We start from the raw sequence: 22407 nt of genomic DNA on the forward strand, positions 1-22407 counted from the left end.
TTTCTAGGCTAAACATACTCAGCTCCTTCAACTGTTCCTCATAAGGCTTGGTTTCCATCTATCCACCCATAATCCCTGCTCTCCAACAGTTGGTGAGCACTGTCAACAATAATTCAGCAACATACACTCAGGCCTGGCACGCAATGGGTCTTGTTGCAGATAGGAACTATGGAGGCAGGAGGCAGAGTTAGTCCCTGCGCACTTATTTGCAAACGTTGTAACTAGAAATGCAGAGGGGGTCCAGATTGTGGCAGCTCTCTTCCCACGTTGTGCAATGACATTTCGTCTAATCCACTGAGCCGCTAAAGCAAACACAGAAACCTTGTATGTTCCTAACACACACACACACACCCCCGAAACATCAGCAAGTTAACTAATTTCCTCCCCACTGTTTAAATAAGAAACCCCCTGGAGGATCCCTTTGAGAAACCCATGCCTAGGACAATTATACAGGGTGTGATGCAGTACAAAATGAACAATAAACAGAACAGCGACTTGTGGGTTCCACTTGCACATGACAATTTTGCACAGCAGTTTCAGAAAACCAAAAAGCACAGAGCACATGCTATGCATTCAGTTCTATGGGAGGAGGTAATTGGACGTACTCAGGGACAAAACTTTGGATGGATACTAAAGCTGATCTTTGCCAGTGTGGTGTAGTGGTTAAGAGTGGTAGACTCTTAAATCTGGTGAACTGGGTTCGCTTCCTTGCTCCTCCACATGCAGCTGCTGGGTGACCTTGGGCTAGTCACACTTCTCTGAAGTCTCTCAGCCCCACTCACCTCACAGAGTGTTTGTTGTGAGGGAGGAAGGGAAAGGAGAATGTTAGCCGCTTTGAGACTCCTTTGGGTAGTGATAAAGCAGGATATCAAATCCAAACTCTTCTTCTGGTGCTACTGAGAACCAAGCCTGCCCTTATCCTCACAGCTCCATCCTTGGTCACGCTAGAACAAGGATAGTCAGTATGGTGGCTCTTCAGACACATTTTGCACCTGGCTATTGGCCACACGACCAAGTGAAGATGCCTGGATGGTCCCTGACGTCTCCACCATCTGGAGGTGCATACCTGGGGATCCTTGGATCTTGAGACTAATGCCTCACCCTGTAGCATTCTACCAGGTATAGTTTATCTGCACAATCAGATTGAATTCCAGGAACCAAAAAGCATTTTTCTGTGCAGTCTGAGCTGTGAACAATGTTATGGTGAATTGTTGTTGCTTGTCTTCACTCACCCCACCATACTGCCCTGTTCAGTTGTGAAGAATATCCCTTTGTTATGAATGGTCCAATTAAGAAAAATAGGAAAAGGCAAATACTTAGGTGGACTGTCCCTGGATCAAGTGACTTTTCTTCTTTAAGTCCTCAAAGTTTGTAGCTCGGGGTTGTCATCTGAACTAGCCAGAAGTTTAACTGATAATCAATCCTACTAGTCAGTCCATCATTTGAAAAACAAGACTTTAGAGCCATCTCGCCCAAAAATGACACCTAAACATTCTGTTTTGGCCACTGAAACCTTGGTTTAAGAAGCCATTTTTCGCCTAGCTTTTTATATCTGAGTTTCTAACATGGCTCACATCGTCCTTGCCAATTGGTGTGCATGCACACGAAAGCTCATACCAAGAACTAACTTAGTTGGTCTTTAAGGTGCTACTGGAAGGAATTTTTTTATTTTGTTTTGACTATGGCAGACCAACACAGCTACCTATCTGTAACTTGACAATTGGGTTATGCTGGCTGGAGCTGATGGAAGACATCTTGGATCCTCTTAAGACTGCAAGGGGAGTTTGGAGGATAGATAGATGACAAGGGACTCGGTAATCTCGCTTTTAATGATCTGTTTGTGAAAGGACAAAGGGGAATGAGGTTAAACAAGTCACAGGTTTCTCAAGGAATCTGTGTGTTTGCTGGTCCTTGAGAAACCCATTTCACAAACTGATCTTTGGCCAGCAAACAAGTCATTTGATTTCCCTACTGTTTGGAGCTCGAATTTGGAGCCATTATCAGCAGCTCTGACTCGAGGAAGACAATTTCCTTCTTTCATCAGTAGTGATAATCAGCAGCAGAAACTCACCCTTCTTTCATCTCCAAAGCACCCACCCATCATCAGGACCAGGTGGGGAGACCTTTTTGCACTTGTGATGAAAGATCTCTTAATTATCGTGGCAAAGGACACAAGTCTTTTGAGTATATAGACGAAGTTCAAAGCAGTAGGTTTCCTGTGTTTACTCTGCCTACCGGAAAGCCAGAACAAGCCACAAAGGACCATCCTTGACTTTTTTTTGCTTGCTATTTTTCACAACTAGACAGAAAAATAAACTGAGGCTGCAACAATCCCATAAACACTTACCTGAGAATATTCCCCACTGAACATGGGAGGCACCGATTTCTGAGTTCAGAGGACTGAACTGTAAGACAGGAATCTTAGACTCACTTAAAAGGGAGTAAACCCCACTGAATTCAATAGGACTTACTTCTGAATAAATATACTGAACTGAGGGTTGGCTTGCATGGCTGCATCAGAACTGTTCTTTATTTTTTTTTAGTGCCCTGCCCCTGTGTAACACTGGTCCACATAACAGATGTTCAGAGTTAATACATACAAATACCACACCATACATTTAATGAACATTAAAGCATGTTACTTCCTCCAAAGAATTACACAGTATACAGAAGAACAAGTCTTGCTAAAGCAGAACTGGCATGGCTTCTGCAAAGATAAGTCCTGCTCACTAAGCTTTTATGGTTCTCTGAAAGTGTTAATAAGAGGTGATCCAGTCGACTGGGTATACTTAAGACTTTCAAAAAACTTTGATAAAGGGGCTCCAAAATAAGATTAGCAATCATCTATACGAGCATAGGTCTTCTAATGGATCAGCAAGAAGATAGGAAACAGAGAACAGGAATAAATGGAAAGTTCTCCCTATGGAGGAATGTAGAAAGTGGAGTTTCCCCAAGGATAGCTATTGAGACGTGCTTTTTAAGTTGTGCACTAACTATCTAGAGTTAGTGAGAACTAAAGCAGCCAAGTTTCCCAATGATATCAAGTTGTTCAGGGTCATTAAAACAAAAAAAGGGATTGTTGAAGAGCTCCAAAAGGATCTCTCCGAACTGGACAAACAGGCAGTAAAATTGTGAATATAATTCCAAGTAAGAAGGTTATGCAATTAGGGCAATCTTAAATTTACATATAATATCATGGGATCTGAACTGTTGCTCACTGACCAGGCGCCAGACATTCAGATGGCAGGGAGTGACTTGACGCAGATCCCAACCTAGTGAGTGACAGCTGTGGACAGCGGCGCCCAGTATAGGGAGCAGAGAGGGCTTCAGCTACCCCAAGTTTTGGGGGCAGGGGCAGCACTCCACCCAATATTGAGGGGGCCACCACCGCCGGGCACCCTCCACGCACCCCAACCTGGCAGTCCAGGAGCCAGGCAGGGGCGGGGTCAAGCTGCTGGGGTCTTTGCTTCACTCGTCCCAGCCACAGCCCAGCAGCCGAACAGCTGGGAGAAACCACTGTAGAGATCACCCTCTGTGTATCCTGCCAGGTGGCATCACGTGACACGTCACGTGACCTCAGCACCCCTGGCTGTGAAAAAGGTGACTGTCACGCTAGGGAGCATTAGGAAAGGGATCGAAAATAAAGCAGTCAAATGCCATAATGCAAATATTTGGTGCAGCCACACTTAGAATGCCGTGTACTGTTCCGGTCAGCTCACCTCAGAAAGGATTATTTCTAGAGGTGGGAAAGGGCAGCCAGAATGATCAAGGGGCAATTCCCCTATGAAGGAAGTCTACAACTTTGGGGGCTTCTTTGTTTGAAAAAAAAGGAAAGTGGGGCATGGAAGAAATCTATAAAATCAGGCATTCCTCAGCCCTGATCCTAGAACCTGGAGCTGTCCAAGCCAAGCTGAATATTGGAAGATTCAGGAAAGAAAAAATCAAGTACTCGGTTTAACTACGTAACTCACTTCCACAGGAGGCAGCGAGGGACACCAATCTGAATGGCTTTAAAAGGGTATTAGACAAATTCACAGAGCACGAGGCTAGCCGAACGAGGTGACCCTTTGGTCTGATCCTGCAACGGTCTTCTTACATTGATACTTGGAAGCAAGTGGAATGCAATCTTGCCTTTGGAGCAACCCTGTTCAATTTCTGGTGCTCTTGAGGTAGCTATTGCATTACTGGGACCCAGAAGAAAAGGAGGTGAGGATTCATTTCCCTATCACCAAGTACTTATCAGAGGGTGTTCCTCTGAGACGGGCAGAAATGAGACCACACAGACAGGCCAGAGGAGAGGGAGAGAGGGGAGGTCGCCTCACCTGAGCACCTAAGCAAGAGCCACTAACTTTCTGGAGCTGGTACTATTCTTTTCATTCCCCTGACAAAGACCCATTTATAGCTGGAACTCCCATTACCTGCAAGGAAGGAACCGGGAATCGTTTAAGCACCATGTGTTCTCTGCAAGGCCATTATACCCTATGCGCAAACAATAGGAAATTAACCTCCTATTCACTGACCGGACAATACAAAAGTCTAACAGTCCTGCCTTTGACATTTCTTGTTTCACATGAAAAGAGACAGAAACCCCCCATCAAGTCAACATAAGAAGGGTTTTCCCACTCCCTGGTATCAATAGGCTTTGCATCAAACTCTGAAACAGCGAACATCCGATCCCCACAGTCTGACACGGGATTACAAGGCGCGCCCCCTGCCCCCACTTAAATACACTTATATTTAGATTCCATAGGAATTTTACATGATCATACAGGAAATCTTTGAATGAAAATGAAGGTCAGGGCTGGGATTGGCTTCCTCTGCCAGGGCCTCTTTTTCTCCCTCCTCATTCTTTCAAATATCCAAATAAGCATTGTTTAGAAAACAATATACTTCCACTGTTATTTATTAATTATTACTGTTACTACTACAAAAAAACAACCAGCGCCTCAAATGCATTGTATGGACGTCTTGAAAATAAAATGCTAGGCTCTTCACATCCTTTTTTTTCCTTCTTTTTTTAATCTAACCATCACTGAAACTTTGTGATAAAGATCTAGTTACTGACCCTTGACTGTGCATAAATCAGCAATCATGGGGATTATTTTTTTTATTTAAAAAAATAAATAAATCTGAGGGCAGTTCACAAGATAAAATTAGAACGAACAACTAGTTGCAATCGGAAAGAAATGGCCAGCTTTTAACTACTCAATTTTTCAACTTCAAAAGTTTAACAATTAGAAAAAACCCAAAGTTTATTTTTTTTGGAAGTGTAGGTTTTTAAAAAATGAAATCTGGCTTTCCAAGAGTCTTCCCTGACACAGCCACTCCGGGACTTTATCCTGAAGCTGCTCACATCTCTATCCTAGTTGCCACTTGGAAAAAAAAAAATCTCAATTTTAAAAATATTTAAATCTCACATTTCCCATAAAGCCCACAGTGGCAGCCAAGGGTCAGTCCCCAGGTCGCCTCTCACCCCAGGAGCTGACAAGACTCCAACCTCCTTAAATTCATCACGCTTGTTACACTGTGTGCCTTCATCATCATCATCATCACCATCATCATAATTTATTTATTTATACCCCGCCCATCTGGCTGGGTTTCCCCAGCCACTCTGGGCTGCTTTAAAAGCTTCCCTAAACAGGGCTGCCTTCACATGTCTTCTAAAAGTCTGGTAGTTGTTTTTCTCTTTGACATCTGGTGGGAGGGCGTTCCACAGGGCGGGTGCCACTACCGAGAAGGCCCTCTGCCTGGTTCCCTGTAACTTGGCTTCTCGCAGTGAGGGAACTGCCAGAAGGCCTTTCATACCACGCCCTGGGCTCAAAAGACAACCTTTAACAGCAAACTACTACAATATACCTGAAGTGCAGGTGAAGACAAGAAACCTTATCCTGGGGTGCATATGGGACTCCTGTACTGTCCTGCCAAGTGTTGAAAAATAATATTTAAAACAGTTTGGCAGGCTCCTTCAGGCACTCAGCTGAACACATGAAGACCCACCACAAGGGTGGGGACCAATTCTCAAGGTAAGGGCCGCATTCGTTTCTGAGCGACCTGCCAGGGGTGAGCAGGGCCATGGGCAAAAGTAAGCAGGGCAACGCAGGTGAACTCCACTGTTGTACGAAAGGCTAGTCTCTACACTCAGGGCTCGTCCACGCTGGCGCTTGTCCCATACCTAGAAAGCACCGATCCAAGTGGTTTTGCCTTTCCCACAAACATCCCGCTCTTTAGCCCTAAATCAGAACAAACAGCAATCTGCAGGAAACCTGATTGCCGTTTGATACAATTAAGCACTAAACCATGGGTTTTCCCAGGGATATGAAGCTGGGCTGGTGAGGGGTGTGGCCTGGGAGAGGGGGTGTGGCTGGGGAAAGGAGGTGTGGCCTGGGAAAGGGGGTGTGGCCTAGGGAAATGGATGGGGTGTGTGGCCTGGGGAGGAGTGTGGCCTGGCAGGACTGGGGCAGAACAGGGTTTTTGCTGGCTTTTCCAATGGTGTTTCAAATATACGCGATTCCACTGACGCGCACAGTTCCTTGGAAAGTAACCCCCATGAAAATTGGGGGGTTGCCTGTATACAAATTATTATTATCATTATCATTATTACACAAACACTAAACCTGGGGAAAACACTGTGCCTAAGGCAAAACCTGCCCACTGCCCAGACCTCACAGACAGGTGTAGGGAACCTGTGGCCCTCCAGATATTGTTGGACTGCAACTCGTTATGATCCCTGACTACTACTGATCACGCTGGCTGGATGAATGGGAATTGATGTCCAACAACATCCTATGGTGGGTGGCACAGGTTCCCCAGCACTACAATAAGGGTTTCAGTGCATACTGATCTGTACACAACATTCACACAGAGATATGGAGTGTGCTCTAAAAAAAGTAGCCATCCTTCTAACAAGATGCATGCTCACCCCACATAAGAGGCAACAGTCGCAACATGCAGGAATGTGTCCCCTGCTACTTGTGCCACTGTACAAAGATGAGACACATGCAGAATCGCATGCAGTCTCCTCCAGGGTACAGAGAAGTACCCCTGAATTTTGTTCAGGGTTGCACAGATGTTCCCCGCTGTGTGCAACAGCATGAAGGTAGCTATGGCTATTTGTCCCATGCTCTGGGAGTTGGGCAGCTACTCTCTGCAAATATGCACAGATCCGCTGGTGCTTTTAAAGAGAAGTATTCAGAGACATACCGAGGACTAAGAGTACAAAAGGGCCCCCTATGCCAACATTCAGAGATATGGAGAAGTAAAGCAAAGCATTATGTGCAAGTATCTTGCAGTGTAACGCATATCACAGTATTAGGCAACCTTGGGAGATTATCTGAGCGTTCCCAGGGTTGTACAAATCTATCCTTTGGGGGTAACGGGTCTGAGTATAACACAGGGCTGAACAAAGAACTCTTGCCAAGCCAGCTAAGCACAAAGCCGTGTGCAACAGCACAGCGCATGACATACAAGGCACCAGCTCCCAGCCATCTAGACAGCACCTCACCAGCTGGGGAGAGAAAATGCTGGGCACTTTGTGCAAATCATACACCAGAATTCAACACTTCGGTGCAAGGAGAAGCAGCACAATGCTGAGCACTGTTCACAGGGCGCATCTGAGCACTATGCCGTGTGTGTGGATGGATAAACCACACTGCACAGTGTGCAACAGTGTACACAGAATTCTCAGAAACGTGGGCAGTTAAGTTTTTCTTTTCAGCTGGTGAAATATGGCACATGGTGGAAGAACGGGAAACTTAAGAGTGCTACACCGTGCAATGAGCTGCAGCTAGGAATCCCAGGTATCCTGAAGGAACCATGTGACAGAAGCAAGACAGAGAGAAACCGAAGTGTGCAAGGAATGTACACAGCTACCAAGGCTACAGACAGCAACATTTCAGCAGCACCGGGAAGGGGGTAGGAGTTTCAGGTTGCTGAGGAATACACCGCTTGCTGCAAGCGCACCGAATGTTAAGTGCATCCAAGTCAGCGTTGGGATATCTAGCCGAGCAAGTATACCACCCAGTGTGCAGCAACGGGCACAGATATACGAAGCATGGGATATACACGGATATTATACTATTCGAGCAATGTGCGCGCTTGTAGTTGGGCAACTGATAGAGGGGACTTTTAGCGCTACGCAAAAAAAAAAGTTGGAGAGGCCTTTGCAAACTTGGGATTTCGAAGCACCAGCCAACCCAGCGTCCCGGTTCCGGGCCAACCCCGCTCCCCAACCCCATCCCAGGCGGGCGCAGACCTACCGGCGGGGTCAGGGAGTTGCAGCCCGAGGCCAGTTTCACCGCTTGCCTCTTGAGCTCGGCCAGCTTGGCTTGGCAGCTTCGGCACCATCCTCCTTTGGCCGCTCTCTCGAAGTGGCCCAGCTCGCCCCCCGAGGCGGCCCCGGCGCCCTCCGGAGCGGGGCGGCTGCCGCAGCGGTCTTCGGGGGCGGCGGGCTGCAGGAGCCTCTTCCGCGGCGGGAGCTCCAAGGAGAGGGGTGCCGGTTCGCGCAGGGGGCTCCCCTCGGCCACCTGTGGGAGAGAGGAAAGCGGGAGACGTGATCGGGAGGCTGCCCTGGGCGGGCGCTGCGTAAAAAGGGAGCGGGTCCCCTTTTCCTCATTCTATCTATCTCTCTTGCAAAAAGCGCATTGCAAAATTCCGCTCCGGGAACGGGAAAATGGGCAAACTTCCAGTCGTGCAAGGCCGGCGAGATCTCTCCGGGGGAGCATCGAGCTGGGTCCCAGTTGCTGCAAACAACGACCCCATCGGGAAAGGAGAGATCACACTCACAAATGCACTTACCCCCAGCACTGGCATGTTACAGCCCGGTCCAGGGAGCGCGCAGCTTTCTCCCGGGCTCTGCAGACAAGCGGATCCCCAGTTACAAGGAGAATGCCGGCGGGCTGCAGACGCCTCCCGACCCCGAGCTCTCCTGCTGCGGGCCCATCGCCAACCAAAATTAAAAAGAAGTCGTCCCGGGACAGAGGATTCCTGTTGCAGAAACGGAGCCTCGCTTCTCTTCCGCCCTCTTTTGCTACTGGCTGTCTCTCCCCCCCCTCCCCACTTTTTTGTGCAAGCGAAATAAAGTCGTGCACTGCTTAAGAAAAACTCTGCCTGCAAAACTCTCTCCGCTCCGACTCCTGTTGCTCGCTACGTGATGTTTCCTCCCATAGTGGCAAAAGCAGCAAGGAAAGTTTAGGGTTGCAAAGTTAAAGCAGCAGCCCGGGAGCGAGCTCAGAAGGGGAGGAGACGGCATCAAAGGGGAGGGAGAGGAGGAGGGAGGGACTTAACCCCCCTTCATCCCCCAGCCCAGCTTCCCAAGAAACGGGATACTACTGAGTTCATGGGCAAGCGGAGCACGTGGGAACCGAGAGGAGTGTTAGAAGGAGAGAGAGATGGCTCAGGTTAGCAAGCTTGCGAGTTAAACCTCCTTCGGCACTTTCCTGGCTTCCAAACCGAGGCGAGTCAATCTGGTTTGGGGTGCGGGGGTTTTCTTTTAAGAAGGCCCACGTTTAATGGTTTGGCTGCGTACTTGGTTGCTTTTACACCGGATTTATTGGGGGCTTCCATTGGAGTAAGCAGCGTGATGGCTGGTTTTATGTATTTGCACACACCCTATGGACAGAGTTTTAATATTTCACAAAGTACTTTTATTTATAAGTGCAGAAGGGATCTATAAATGGATGTATACACACATATATAGGTAGATAAGTAAAGGTGCTTGCACGCTGCTATGAATATAACTACTTTTTAAAAAAAAAAAATGCATTTGCTGCCTCCCACGTTGTTTTTGATGTGTTTGCAGAAATCAAAGTGATCTCTCCTGGGTCCAAACATGGACAGTGTGTATGGATGCCGTGGGCTGCCCAGGCACTTAAAATTGAACATTGGTCTCACACATGCACATATCCCATTGTCCTATATGTGATTTGTTTGGCTTGTATTGTATGGGAAGCATGGGTCAGGCATAGGTCTGCAACCCCAAGTCATCTAGGCCGAAGCATGCCCCTTTATCAGCAGACAGTTCAACGCCTATATAGTACGTACATGCCGTTTAAAAAACAGTTTGTGACTGCATTGCTGATTAGTGCTTATCCAAAAGGTCACAGTAGCGGGCTTTGGAATGTATAATAGGCTTAGGTTGCGGACCCATAACCAAGACATTTTGCCGCCTGAGGCAAAGGATAAGATGTTGTGCCTTCCCCTCACAGTTCTCCATACAGATGTTAACTGGACTTGCAACTGAATCTTGGCATAATATTGCTGGTAGAATAGTCTCTGAGGGGGCAGACCAGATTAGGGGGTCCAAGAAAAGCCATGTGGAAACAGAAGGGGATTATTGGGAGCACAAGAAGAGCAGTGCGGAACTGCTACTGTCCTCTGAGGCAATTGTCTATTTTGCCTAATGGTAGGGCCTGGACCTCATTGTAGCTTTTGAATGCCCAAATAAAAGCTGGAGTGGAGCTGAGGATTGTTCCAGAGTGTGTTTTTTGTTTCTCTCTCCCTCTCTCTCTGAATAAGGATTCTCAAAAGTGGGAGCTCAGCCAGTAGAGCATGAGACTCTTAATCTCAGGGTTGTGAGTTCGAGCCCCACATTAGGCAAAAATAAATAAATTCCTGCATTGCAGGGGGTTGGACTAAATGACCCTTGTGGTCCCTTCCATCTTTACAATTCTGTGTTTCTTCAGTCAATGAGCCATAGCGTAAAAGTATGCAAGTGGTGACTCCCAGTTTCTCCCTCAAATGCCAAGCTGAGAGTCAAAAGGGTGACTCTCTTGTATGAGCAGCATCTGTCGCACCACAATATGGTATCAGGATGTTTGGAGGGAAATGTAGTGACAGCCACTAGCTTATGAGAATTAGAACTGCAGAGCTGGAAGGGGGCTTTGTGGTCATCTAGTCCAGCCCTTATATCGGAGGGTGCAAGTACCGTGCCAACCCTAATTGGCAGCCATTTGGCCCCTGCTTAAATACCTCCAGCAAAAGAGAAACCACTGCCTGCCTCCCAGGACGTAAAAAAGACACCAAGACAAATCCACAGAAGATTTGCCTGTCAACAGCTATTATCCATGAGAACTAAGTGGAGCATCCATGTTCAGAGGTAGTTATCTCTGGATGCTGGAAGTATCTGGCTAGCCACGGTTGGAAACAGGATACTGGGTAAGATAGACCCTGGGTCTGATATTCCTGGGTTAAGGTTATTAGGTTAGACAACTCATACCCATGTAGACAAGATCAGATTCATTGATCCAGAACAGTTAGCATCCCCTGGTCAGGAAAAAGCTGCCCACACTGATCCAAATCATTAACCCACTCTAGCCGGCACCAACCCTCCAATATTTTAGTTCCAATACATTGTGAGACCTACATTGCCTCCCAGTACTTTTCTGAGCACAATTCAAAGTATTGATGCCGACCTTTAAAGCTCTAAATGGCCTCGGTCCAATATACCTGAAGGAGCGTCTCCACCCCCATCATTCAGTCTGGACCCTGAGGTCCAGCTCTGAGGGCCTTCAGACGGTTCCCTCCTTGCAAGAAGTGAGGTTGCAGGGAAACAGGCAGAGGGCCTTCTCGGTCGTGGCGCCCGCCCTGTGGAACGCCCTCCCAACAGATGTCAAGGAAATAAACAACTACCTGACTTTTAGAAGACATCTGAAGGCAGCCCTGTTTAGGGAAGTTTTTAATGTTTGGTGTATTTATCACATTAATTATTATTATTATTATTATTATTATTATTATTATTCTGTTGGGAGCCACCTAGAGTGGCCAGGGAAACTCAGCCAGATGGGCGGGGTATACATAAATTATTCTTAATTATTATCATTACTAATAATTATTATTACTATACACACAATGGTGTTGTTTGCCACATACGCACCAGTATTAACTGCAGTCGTGAGCATGTAAAAAGAGGGGAGGCATGCATGCCCAGACAGCTGCCACAGCTTGTGCGCATGGTGCGTTTACACACCCGAATTCTATGATGGCCACAAACACGACAGCCCTACCAAAGTTTGCATTTGCCCTGTAGAACCACCTTGCAGCCCACCAGTCCTGGATCATGGCCTCCTGGGTGGCTGCCAAGAGATCATGCCCACTACGGAAGCCCCAAAGCAAGATATGTTCAGTCATTTGCATTTAGCTTAGCGCAGGAGGCAGGGGACCTCTCTCAGCTCAGGGGCCATATTCCCTTCTGGGGACAAGAGGCAAAACAGGCAGAGTGACACACAGACATTTCGCCTGTATGCGGTAGGCTGACAAAAAAGGTAAAGGTACCCCTGACTGTTAGGTCCAGTCGCGGACGACTCTGGGGTTGCGGCGCTCATCTCGCTTTACTGGCTGAGGGAGCCGGCGTACAGCTTCCGGGTCATTTGGCCAGCATGACTAAGCCGCTTCTGGCAAACCAGAGCAGCGCACGGAAACACCGTTTACCTTCCTGCCGGAGCGGTACCTATTTAGCTACTTGCACTTTGATGTGCTTTCAAACTGCTAGGTGGGCAGGAGCAGGGACCGAGCAACGGGAACTCACCCTGTCGAGGGGATTCGAACCGCCGACCTTCTGATCAGCAAGCCCTAGGCTCTGCCTGAGCACAAATTCAACACATCCCTCTCTCTCTACTTCCACCCAAGAAAGCAAGGACACATTTCAAGTAGCCCAATTAGGGTGTGGAGCGAGCCAATGCAGGGTGTGTGACTGGGGAGCATCCCAAGGGGCTGGATAGACTCAGGTTCTATAGGTTTCCACCTATAGGGGTCCACATTTGACATCCCCCCCAGGCCTGAAGATCCCCATCCTTGGTTTCAGCAGGTCAGAAAGTGTTTAAAGCAGTTCCATTGGGAGGTGTGTTGATGCTAGCACTGCTAGGGAAATTAGCAGGAGGTAGGGTCTCTCCCCCCTTGGGTCCCAGCCCCTGCAAACCTCCAGCCCGGCCACCAACAATGTGTCTTAGGGTCTACCCCTTTCTCCAGTTGCTAAGAGTAAGTGGGGGCCAGTCAACCTTCCCCCCTTTTTTTGCCAATAAGTCATTCTGAAGAAGAGATGCAGCCACCAGCCTCAGAGCAATTCACTCTCTGGCATTTTGTCCCCCACGAAAGCTGCACTCTTCCATACTTTACTTGGAAGCAAGTCCTGTAGAATCACAGCAGTACTGCCCTGAACATGCCTGATCTTAGCTGCTTTCGGAAGCTAAGCAGGGTCAGGCCTGGTTAGAACCTGGATGGGAGACCTCATGGGTTCCGCAGGCTTTTCCTCTTTGGGAGTCAGTGTGGTATAGTGATTATAGTGTCAGACTGGGACCTGGGTTCAGATCCCCACTCAGCTGTGGAGCTCACTGGGTGACCTTGGAAGTCAATGCTTGTCAGCCAAACCTATAGTTGGAATTCAATGAGGAGAGGAAGACCCATATATGCCAACTTGTGCTCCTTAGAGATAAAGGTGGGATGCAGACGCAATAAATAAGTACCTAAAACTGATGAGACTTACTTCTGAGTAAACCCACATAGAATTGGACTGTATGGGAAGCGTCAAACCTTGCTCTTGAATTTTAAGAGTAAGTGTAAGGTAACTTTTGGCCTCTCCAGATCTTTGCTGAACTGCAACTCCCATCATCCCTGGTCATGCTTGCTAGGGCTGATGGGAGTTGTAGTACAGCGAAATCCAGAGGGGCAAAGGTTGGTTGCTCAGCCCTGATCTACATGAATGAGAGTCGAGGTCTTTGCAAAGTCACACAACATCCCATTATTCTCATCAGAGAGCCAGGATTGGCTCCCTGTCGAGTTTAACACAGCAACCAATTGGATTTGCTGCCTCGAGATGTATACAACAGCCTCCATTCTAGACTGGCAGCTGCAGTCCACAATTCGGGAAACAAGATGGCTTTAGTGAAAGGCATCTGCTGATAACCCCGGCAGAATGGATGGGATGGCCCTGATTCCACAGGTAATGTCATAGAATCATGGAATTGTAGAGTTGGAGGAGTTATCTAATCCAACTCACTGCAATGCAGGAAACTCAGCGAAAGCATCCGTGACAGATGGCCACCCAACCTCTGTTTAAAAACCTCCAAGGAAGGAGAGTCCACAGCCAAACAGCTCTTAATGTCAGAAAGTTCTTCCTGATGTTTAGTTGGAATCTCCTTCCTTGTAACTCAAAGCCATTGGTTCAGAGCAGGAGAAAACAAGCTTGCTCCATCTTCCTTTTAAGATATTTGAAGATGGCTATCATATCTCCTCTCAGTCTCCTCTTTTCATGGCCGGTCCCTCGCTTGAGCGCAACCCGTTTATTTATTTATTAATATTTTTTATTTATTTATTTATTATTTATTTATTTATCGCACCTTTTAAAATAAATGGATACATAAATAAAAATGCAGTAAAGGGTACAAGGAGGCAGAAAGCGCCCATCATCCGACTGTGTATCAGGCATCATCCCGTGTTCGGTGGCAGAGCAGATGTTTTACATCAAGCATGGGGAACTGGCATCCTTCCAGATGTTGCTGGAGTGCAGGTCCCACCATCCCTTGCCAATTGCCCGCGCCATCTGGAGCGGATGGAAGTAGGGAAAGCATGGTCCCGGGCAGCGTGGTGTAGTGGTTAGAGCGTCCAACTGGGAGCTGGGGAAACCACCAGTCAAATCCCCGCTCAGACATGAGGTTCGCTGGGTGACCTTGGGCCAGTCAATCACCTTCTGGCTAACCTACCTCACAGGTTTTTTGGTGAGGATAAAATGGGGGGGGCGTTATGGGGGTGGAGAACAATGCATGCCACCTTTCATCTCCTTGGAGGGAAATGAATGGGGAAAAAACAAACATTAATTAGAAGGCCTTGGTTCCTCCGCCTTTTTTTCATGCACAAATCTTAGATCCAGTCTCTAGTTAAAAGGATCAGGTAGTGGCAGGGAAAGCCCTTCTCTGCCTGAGACCTTGGAGAACAATTGAATGTCACTACGTGGACAAATATTCTGACTGTCTTTTTCTTCAAAACGTGGCTGAACTTTGCAGTGGGGCATGGGTGGGTGGGGAGATCTGCGCCAACCCCAGCAACTGTGGGAAAACCGTCTCCCTGGCAAGTCTACCCCCTGGGTCCTGGACCTTCCAAGGAATACTGCTTGGAAGAAACTGTTTTGTGCCCTCCTGCCCCAACCTTAAAGAGCCGGGTCAGTGTGATGGGTCAAGGCGTCGACCTGGGACCTCATTCAGCCACGAAGCTCGCCCGCCATGCAACTTTACGACCAGTTGCAACCTTTTCTCCTAACCTACTTCACAGGGTTGTTGTGAGACCCAACAGAATCAGCCAGTGCACCGCAACAAGGCTTTGGGGTTGCACTGGCCCCCCAAAAAGGGCCGACAAATTTAATAAATAAATGTTCTGTGGTAGATATGCAGGACTTCCTTTGGTTTTGAAAGGAACTTTTACCAACTGCATTCATTGTCTTAAAAAGAAAACTTCAGGTGAGTGATTTCAGGCTGTCAGGAGAGTCCTCCTTCGGTCTTCTTACCCACTGGGGCTGCCTCTGACTGATTTCAAGCTTGCTCAAAAGTAAAACGAGTTAGGGCAGCCATTGGCTAAGCGTAAGCCAATGAGAAGGAGCTGGATCAGGACAGCAGCCCTTCTAGCCCAATATTCCATTCTCACTGCGGTCTTCAGGACCCTTTGCAATAGGGTGCCTGAGCCACACACAGCCTTGCACCTCCTCCTTACAGCGCAGAGTCTCCATTGCCAAACCGACTCCTTGCGAGATCTGCCTGTTCTCTCTGCCTGCCCCCCCCCCCCAGCAAATGAATTGATGGAGATGATTTCTACAGAGGAGCCCTGACCTGGCAGCTGGAGAAATTAGCATAGTGAACTAATTGCCTAGTCAGCTGCTGTTTCCTATTGTTTTGTTTTGAAATCCACCCTTAAAAGAAAAACAGTTCTGCCAGATTTTCTGCATGGGGAGCCTATGTGATGAGCCAATGCCCTGGGTCCTGCTTGTGAGCGCCCCAGAGATCATCTGGTTGGCCAGGATGAGACCAGGATGTTCGACTTAGCTGGGCCATGGGCCCGATCCGACAGACACTATTTATGTTCAAAGCTCCATCTCATAGAATCATAGAGTTGAAAGGGCCCCCGCGGTTTGTTGCAGCATCAGAAAAAGCTACTGCTATTGTAGGCTTCATCAACAGAAGTCTGCTGCCTAAGTCAAGGGAAGTCATAAAGTCACTCTATTCTGCCTTGGTCAGACCACACCTGGAATACTGTGTCCAGTTCTGGGCACCACAATTTATGAAGGATTATTGACAAGCTGGAACATGTGCAGAGGAGGGCGACCAATCTGATCAAAGGTCTGGAAATCAAGCCTTATGAGGAGCGGTTGAGGGAGCTGGGTATGTCTAACCTGGAAAAGAGGAGATATGATCGCCATCTTCGAATCTCTAAAGGGCTGTCTCATGGAAGTTGGAGCAAGCTTGTTTTCTCCTGCTCTGGAGGGTAGGACTCGAACCAGTGGCTTCAAGTCACAAGAAAGGAGGTTCCGACTCAACATCAGGAGGAACTTTCTGACAGTAAGAGCTCATGATCTGAATTTACTCCCATTAAGTTACACAAAGCATGGCCAATGTGGTGCCGCCAAGATGCTGTGGACTACAACTCCCATCAGCCCCTGCGATCACGGAAATTGGTCAGGGATGATGGGAACTGCAGTTCAGCAGCATCTGCTGGGCCACAGGTTCCCTTCTCATGCATGGCAGCCATTTTTAATGAATGCATATGGGGTTAAGAGTTTGCCCCGAGTTTGTCCCCTGCAAACATCATCTTTGCAGTTTTGAGCACTGACCAGGACGCTGAACATCGCCTCTCTGTAAAGCTTCTCTGGTTTCTGGCTGAACCATTCGCACGTGCTACCAGCCATGACGGCTATGCCCTGCCTTCGCAGTTGGAGACAGCGATGTTTCTGAACACTAGTTGCTGGAAACTACAGGGGGGGGAACAGAGGTCTTGTGTTCAAATCCTGATTGCGAGTTTCCCACAGGCATCCGGCTGACCACTCTGAGAACAGGATACTGGACTAGATGGGCTATTGGCCCAGATCCTGCAGGTTCTTCTTTTGTTCTTACAGCTGCACGTGTGAACGGACTGCAATCTGGGGAGAAACATCCCTTTGCAAGTGAGGCAAAGCAGTGGGGAAGTTTCTGCCAGTGGAATTTGACCTGAGATACTGGCCACCGCTTGACGTTGCAGTCACCCAGAGACGCACGTGTAAACCGGCTCGATGCCAGAGGCACCCAGCGGTTTGACCTGATTTCAAGCATCCCAGGGAGGCGAGGAACACTCTTTGAATTCTTCCAGAGCAAAGTGAGCTCGTGCGGCTGCTAGAATTTGTAGCTACTGCTGCAATTACACGTTTGAGAAATCCTTTTCTTAGCTCTCTCTTTTTGCGGGGTGGGGGAGAGAAGAGAAGAGAGGCGTGCCACTAAATTGGCTCAACCGCAGAGTCGAGGTAAAAAGGCTGAGACTTCCCTCGCGAGGAGCGATGCAATCTGCGGCTGGCGGTTCTCCGGTCCCTGTTACTAGAGCGCCATCTGCCGGCCGCGCACGGCTCTGCAGCTGCCCGGCTGGAGAAAATTAAGCCATCTCTGCATTGGGCGAAGGAAGGAGCGCGCGTCAAGGGGTCCCCAGGACCAGATCTTCTAGTTCAACGCTGCCGGTCAGCCTCGCCCCGAATAGCGGAGCCCACCGGCCCCCAGGAGCTCCTTCCTCGCCCCATAACCAGCACAGGTGCCTCATTCCCATCGGCAATCCATCCAAGGGCTGTGCCCAATACTAGGTAGCAAGCGCACCTGTTCAGGATTTTTTTGGGGGAGGGTCTTTTTTCTCGCCTTCATTGTTGCTAGCCAGACGCGCGCCCGCGTCCCTGAAACGGGCCAAAGCGTCGGGGCCAGGCGCCGCTGCCCTCCCCCCTCAAGGCTCAGCCTACAAGGATGCCCCGACCCCCTTGGCCACGTCTGGGCGGAGGAGACCCGACGCTCCCAAGCGTGCATGGATTGAAGAAGGCGGGCGCTCCCGGGTTGGCGTCTAACTTTAATCCGTCGAGGGGAAAGCGGGGCGGTGGAGACGCCCAGGCTGCCCGTGGGCGGGGGGGCGACTCCGCCTTCGCTCTTGAGCCGTAGGGCTAGCTCGGGCAACCCTCAGAAGCGTCCCCGCCTCCTGCCTCCCCCCGTCGCCGTCCAAACTCCATCAAGCGCGATCGTGGCTTGCTTTCGCTCTACTTCCCTCGGCGCGCCAACACCCAGGCGCCTCGGCCGCTCCCTCTCGCTCGCCCCCGCTCTCTCACACACCCTCCATACACGCGAGTCCCCTGAGGCAACGTGGGAAGGGCACGCTCTCTCCACCCGCTAGTCCCCTCTCCCCCACCAGCCCCCAACCCTCCTTCCAACCACGATCACCACCTCCGGCTCTCCTCTTCCAACCTCCTCGAAGTAGCCCACCCCGAAAAAACCCACAGCCACCCCACCCCTCGCGTCCTCCCCCCGTTCTTAGCCTGGCGGCGTCTGCAAATGTGGCACTTCGGATCCAATTTGCGAGATCAGCAGGCAAGGAGCGTTAAGAGGCGCCAAGCCAGGCTGGTGTAGCCATGAGGGAGCGTGGGGCGGGGGCCGCTGGCATTTCCAGGCTAAGTAAGCCCCCTCCTGGACCAACTCCCGTCCAACAACGCCTTGGCTCAGCGCCGATAAAATAATCACCGGGAAGCACGCGCTTCTGAGCATGGACAGAATGCCTTTATCTCCACCGTGGAATAAACATCAGGGTTAGGTTTTTTTTAATAAAAAAAGTGGGAAAGGGGTGTGTCTTGAACCCCAGCAGTTCCTCAGATCCTAAAAGAAGGAGGCTCCTGCACCAATGCGAGACCCCTGTGCAAACCGGCTCAACGCTCAGCTCCGGAGACCAAAGACACGTGCGCGCAGCCCTCCTTCAGGTGGTTAAATGAAACTTTCCGTAGGGAACTGAGAACTGAAAAGGCGGGTGCTGGAGGATTCCGGCGAGGCGAGCCCCGGTGGCATTCTGCCCGGTGCGCAGCTGGGGCGGGGTCTTTCCATTAGCTCTGCTTCCCCTCCAGGCTTCCTTTCCCCCCGCCGCCGCGCAGTTAAACATCGCCTGCCTCGCATCCGCGCCCAAGAACAGGCGTGCCAGGAAGAGAGTCAGCCTACTCCGGAGCGCAGGAGGCCGCCGGCAACTCGCTCAAAGACCCCATGTGCCAGAGAGCCGGCGGGTTACAGAAGCCTGCCTGGACTCCCAAGGTCCTATTATCGCCATTGCTTGTGGGAATAACCCGAGAAGGATTCCTCAGCGATTCTCTCGCTCTTTCTGGCGCTCGAGCGACACGCGCTTCCACCTACCGAGCGCTGTCCCTGGTGCTGAAAGCGCGTCGGAGCCACCAAAGGACCCTTTACTTATTCCTAGGCACACAAAAGTCCACAACTGCTTCTACTTTCTCTCTGTGTGTGTGTCTCCAGCATCCCTCACCTGGCTTATTTATTACCACGCTCTCTTTAAGTTTTTGCTCCATGTGCGCGGCCTAAAAATGCAAAGTCCGAAGTAAGGTGCCTGCGGCTCCCTCTTGCTTGTTGGAGTCCTTAAAAGCCACCCTCCGGCCACCCACTTACCCAGACCGTGTCTTACCTTGCCTTTCCTCCTGAGAAGATGGCTGGTAAATCCGAAGATGATCTCGGAATCCAAGCAGAGAGCTCCGATCTCCAGCAAACTGGAGTTTTTCCTAGTAGCATTGGGAGGCTCCGTCGATTTTTGAAAAGCCATAGTTTTTACTTGTTTGGGGGCAGCGGGGGAGTTAACCTCTCCGGCTCCCTGAGCAATATCCAAGGGATGGCAGGGGTAGGGGACGGTGTCACGCCTTCATGGTCCTTTGCTGAGACGCGCCTCTGCTGTGGGTGAGGATCCAAAGGCTACCCAGCTCCGCTCGCTCTTCCTTTCCCTCGTTCTGAGCCTCTCAGCAGCGCACCTTGCGGGAACAACCTCCTGTAGGAACGGCAGCGGCTCCTCTCCGCGTCCCGCGCAGATTTTATCCTCTCCCAGGTCGACTCCACCAGGCAAGACAGAACCCGCTCTGCCATCAGCTAGCCGGGGCTGAGAAGGTGCGCTCTTGAGGGCTCAAGGAAGGGGTTGGGTTAGCCACAGCTGCCTTTCTTTCACTACACGCACACACTCCGCAGTTGTAGATTGGGGCGCAAATACCCAGGAAGCTCAATCTGTGATGCTGATGGTGCTGAGAGGATTAAGGTGGGGAGCGAGTTGAAGAGTTTGGAAGGAAACAAAGAAATCACTTTCCAAATCTGGGCAGAGCGCAGCTCCAGGGAACGGCGGGGGTGTGCTTTAGGTGAGCTCCTCCAGAATGAAGCGCGCCGCCCATCCATCCGAGCTCCCTTTGGCCGCCACCACGGGTCCTACTTCCCCACCCACCACCCCGTCCCTGCTTTCCCTCGGAGTCGCTGTCCAGCAGCTGATCAGCCTCGCTGAGCGCACCCTGGAGGCTGGCGCAGGGAGAAGGAGGAGGAGGAGGAGGAGGAGGCGGCAGCGGCAGCAGCGATAGCCCAGCCCATGCTCACTCTGCTCCGCCAAGCAGCAAAGTTGCCCGCCTGGCCAGGCTCGAGTCGGCGGCTTTCTCTCTGGCGCTGCTATACCGCGGCCAGAAGGCAAGACCGGTCCCTGCTCCAGCCAGCGCTGGTTCTGAGGCGCGCTCTGCTTGCCTAGCTAGAAGGAGCCCTGATCGCAGCCCCTGCCGCAGGGCTGGGGGGAGGGGGGGCGAGGAGCCACCAGCCCCCCCTTCTCCAAGCCAATCTCCTCCCCCCCCCACACCCACCCACCCTTTCCAAACGCAGCTGCCTTCGGTGACATCAGCTAGCAGTGACAAACAGACAGACAGATAGCGCCACGGTGCACTGAAGGGGGAAGAGCAGGATCGATAGGCTTCCAAGGCTGGGGAGAGAAAGGGAGGAGTGGGGGGGGTGCGGAGGGTGGGGGGAGCTCCATTCGGAGCATTGATCCCTTCTTCAAGACACCCCACCCCTCCAGTCCCCGCGCGTATGCTGAAAATGAGTTGAATGAGCTGTTTAGCCCAGCTTGGCACTGGAGGTGTGGGGAGAGAGAGGATGTGGCGCGCAGCGAGGAATCGCCAACTTAATCCTCTTAACTTGGGCATTCATTGCTGGCACTTCTAAGGAGCGCTGGAGCAAGAAGTAATCTCGGTGCCATTCCGAGTCCTTTCTGCTGGAGCTAATCGACCCTCGCTCCCCAACGTGAAGATATTTGACAGGGAGAAGCCACCACAGTCTTCCAGCTGCAGCGTGTCCTTGGGTTCATCCGTGCCCGCATGCTTCTCCCTCTTAACAAGCATCACGTGAAAAGACGTGAACGTGTGAATGGGCCATTGCGACATCAAACACGGCAGGCACAGCTTTTTCCCTCTTCTCTCGCCTGAGATGCTCTTTAGTGGACACAGGTTCACGTGTTCACCATGTGAGCCAGTGTTGCCTAATGGTTACAGTGCTGGAACTAGGACCTGGGAGACCAAGTTTCGAATTCCCCCACTCGCCCATGAAGCACACTGGGTGACCTTGGGCTAGCCGCCATCTCTTAGCCTAACCTACCTCACAGGGTTGTTGTGAGGATGCAATAGGGAGCAGGAGAACCATGAACACCACCTTAAGATCTTTGGAAGAAAAAAAAGGTGGTCCATATAAAGGTAATAAATAAACAAAATAAATAAATAAGTGTAGTAAAACCCACATGAGTGAACCAGCCATTTGTTCCAGGTTACACGGACGACTTTGGGTCATTTCTCTGAGGTAGTCTATTTTTAAGTTTTTATGTGTTTATATGCGTATTGCACTTTTAAACTTAAAATCCATTGTTGTACAGTTGTACCTCAGGTTACATATGCTTCAGGTTACATACGCTTCAGGTTACAGACTCCACTAACCCAGAAATAGTGCTTCAGGTTAAGAACTTTGCTTCAGGATGAGAACAGAAATCGTGCTCCGGCAGCGCGGCGGCAGCAGGAGGCCCCATTAGCTAAAGTGGTGCTTCAGGTTAAGAACAGTTTCAGGTTAAGAACGGACCTCCAGAACGAATTAAGTACTTAACCCAATGTACCACTGTATTTGATATGTTTTCCTTCTATTGGGGGTCGCCAGTCTTTCTGGGCCAGTGGGCACTTCTGTAAACTGATGAAACTTTTGTGGGCACCCCACAGCCAAGAAAACACCACAACCTAGTCTACATGGCACAACAGAATGCTTCTTTTAAGCCTGATTTTATGGGGGGGGGGAGGCATGAATACCATGTTGTCAATCCTTGTTCTAGGTTCTAAAAAGAGGGTTGATCAAAGTTTTGCTCCTGGAGGACCTCTCAGCTGGCTTAGGCTTG

The 22407-nt window shown here is 50.0% G+C and overlaps 1 protein-coding gene across 2 annotated transcripts in view; it reads right to left on the bottom strand.

The window, feature by feature from the left end:
- KIF26A (kinesin family member 26A) overlaps window positions 1-19804 on the bottom strand; it is a 179595-nt gene extending 159791 nt beyond the window's left edge. Inside the window, exons 1-2 of one of the 2 annotated variants that reach the window (XM_081857681.1) lie at window positions 19648-19804; window positions 8256-8522 (exon numbers count right to left, since the gene is read on the bottom strand). In XM_081857681.1, coding sequence (XP_081713807.1) covers window positions 8256-8522; window positions 19648-19782 — 402 coding nt within the window. In that variant the 5' untranslated portion in view covers window positions 19783-19804. Of the gene's footprint in view, window positions 1-8255; window positions 8523-8793; window positions 9205-19647 lie in introns of those variants that run through there. The other variant, XM_081857682.1, reaches the window with a different exon arrangement.
- Window positions 19805-22407: the final 2603 nt, after the last annotated feature.

The sequence above is a fragment of the Podarcis erhardii genome, assembly GCF_964252035.2.
Source record: "Podarcis erhardii genome assembly, chromosome: 1".
Lineage (NCBI taxonomy): Eukaryota > Metazoa > Chordata > Lepidosauria > Squamata > Lacertidae > Podarcis > Podarcis erhardii.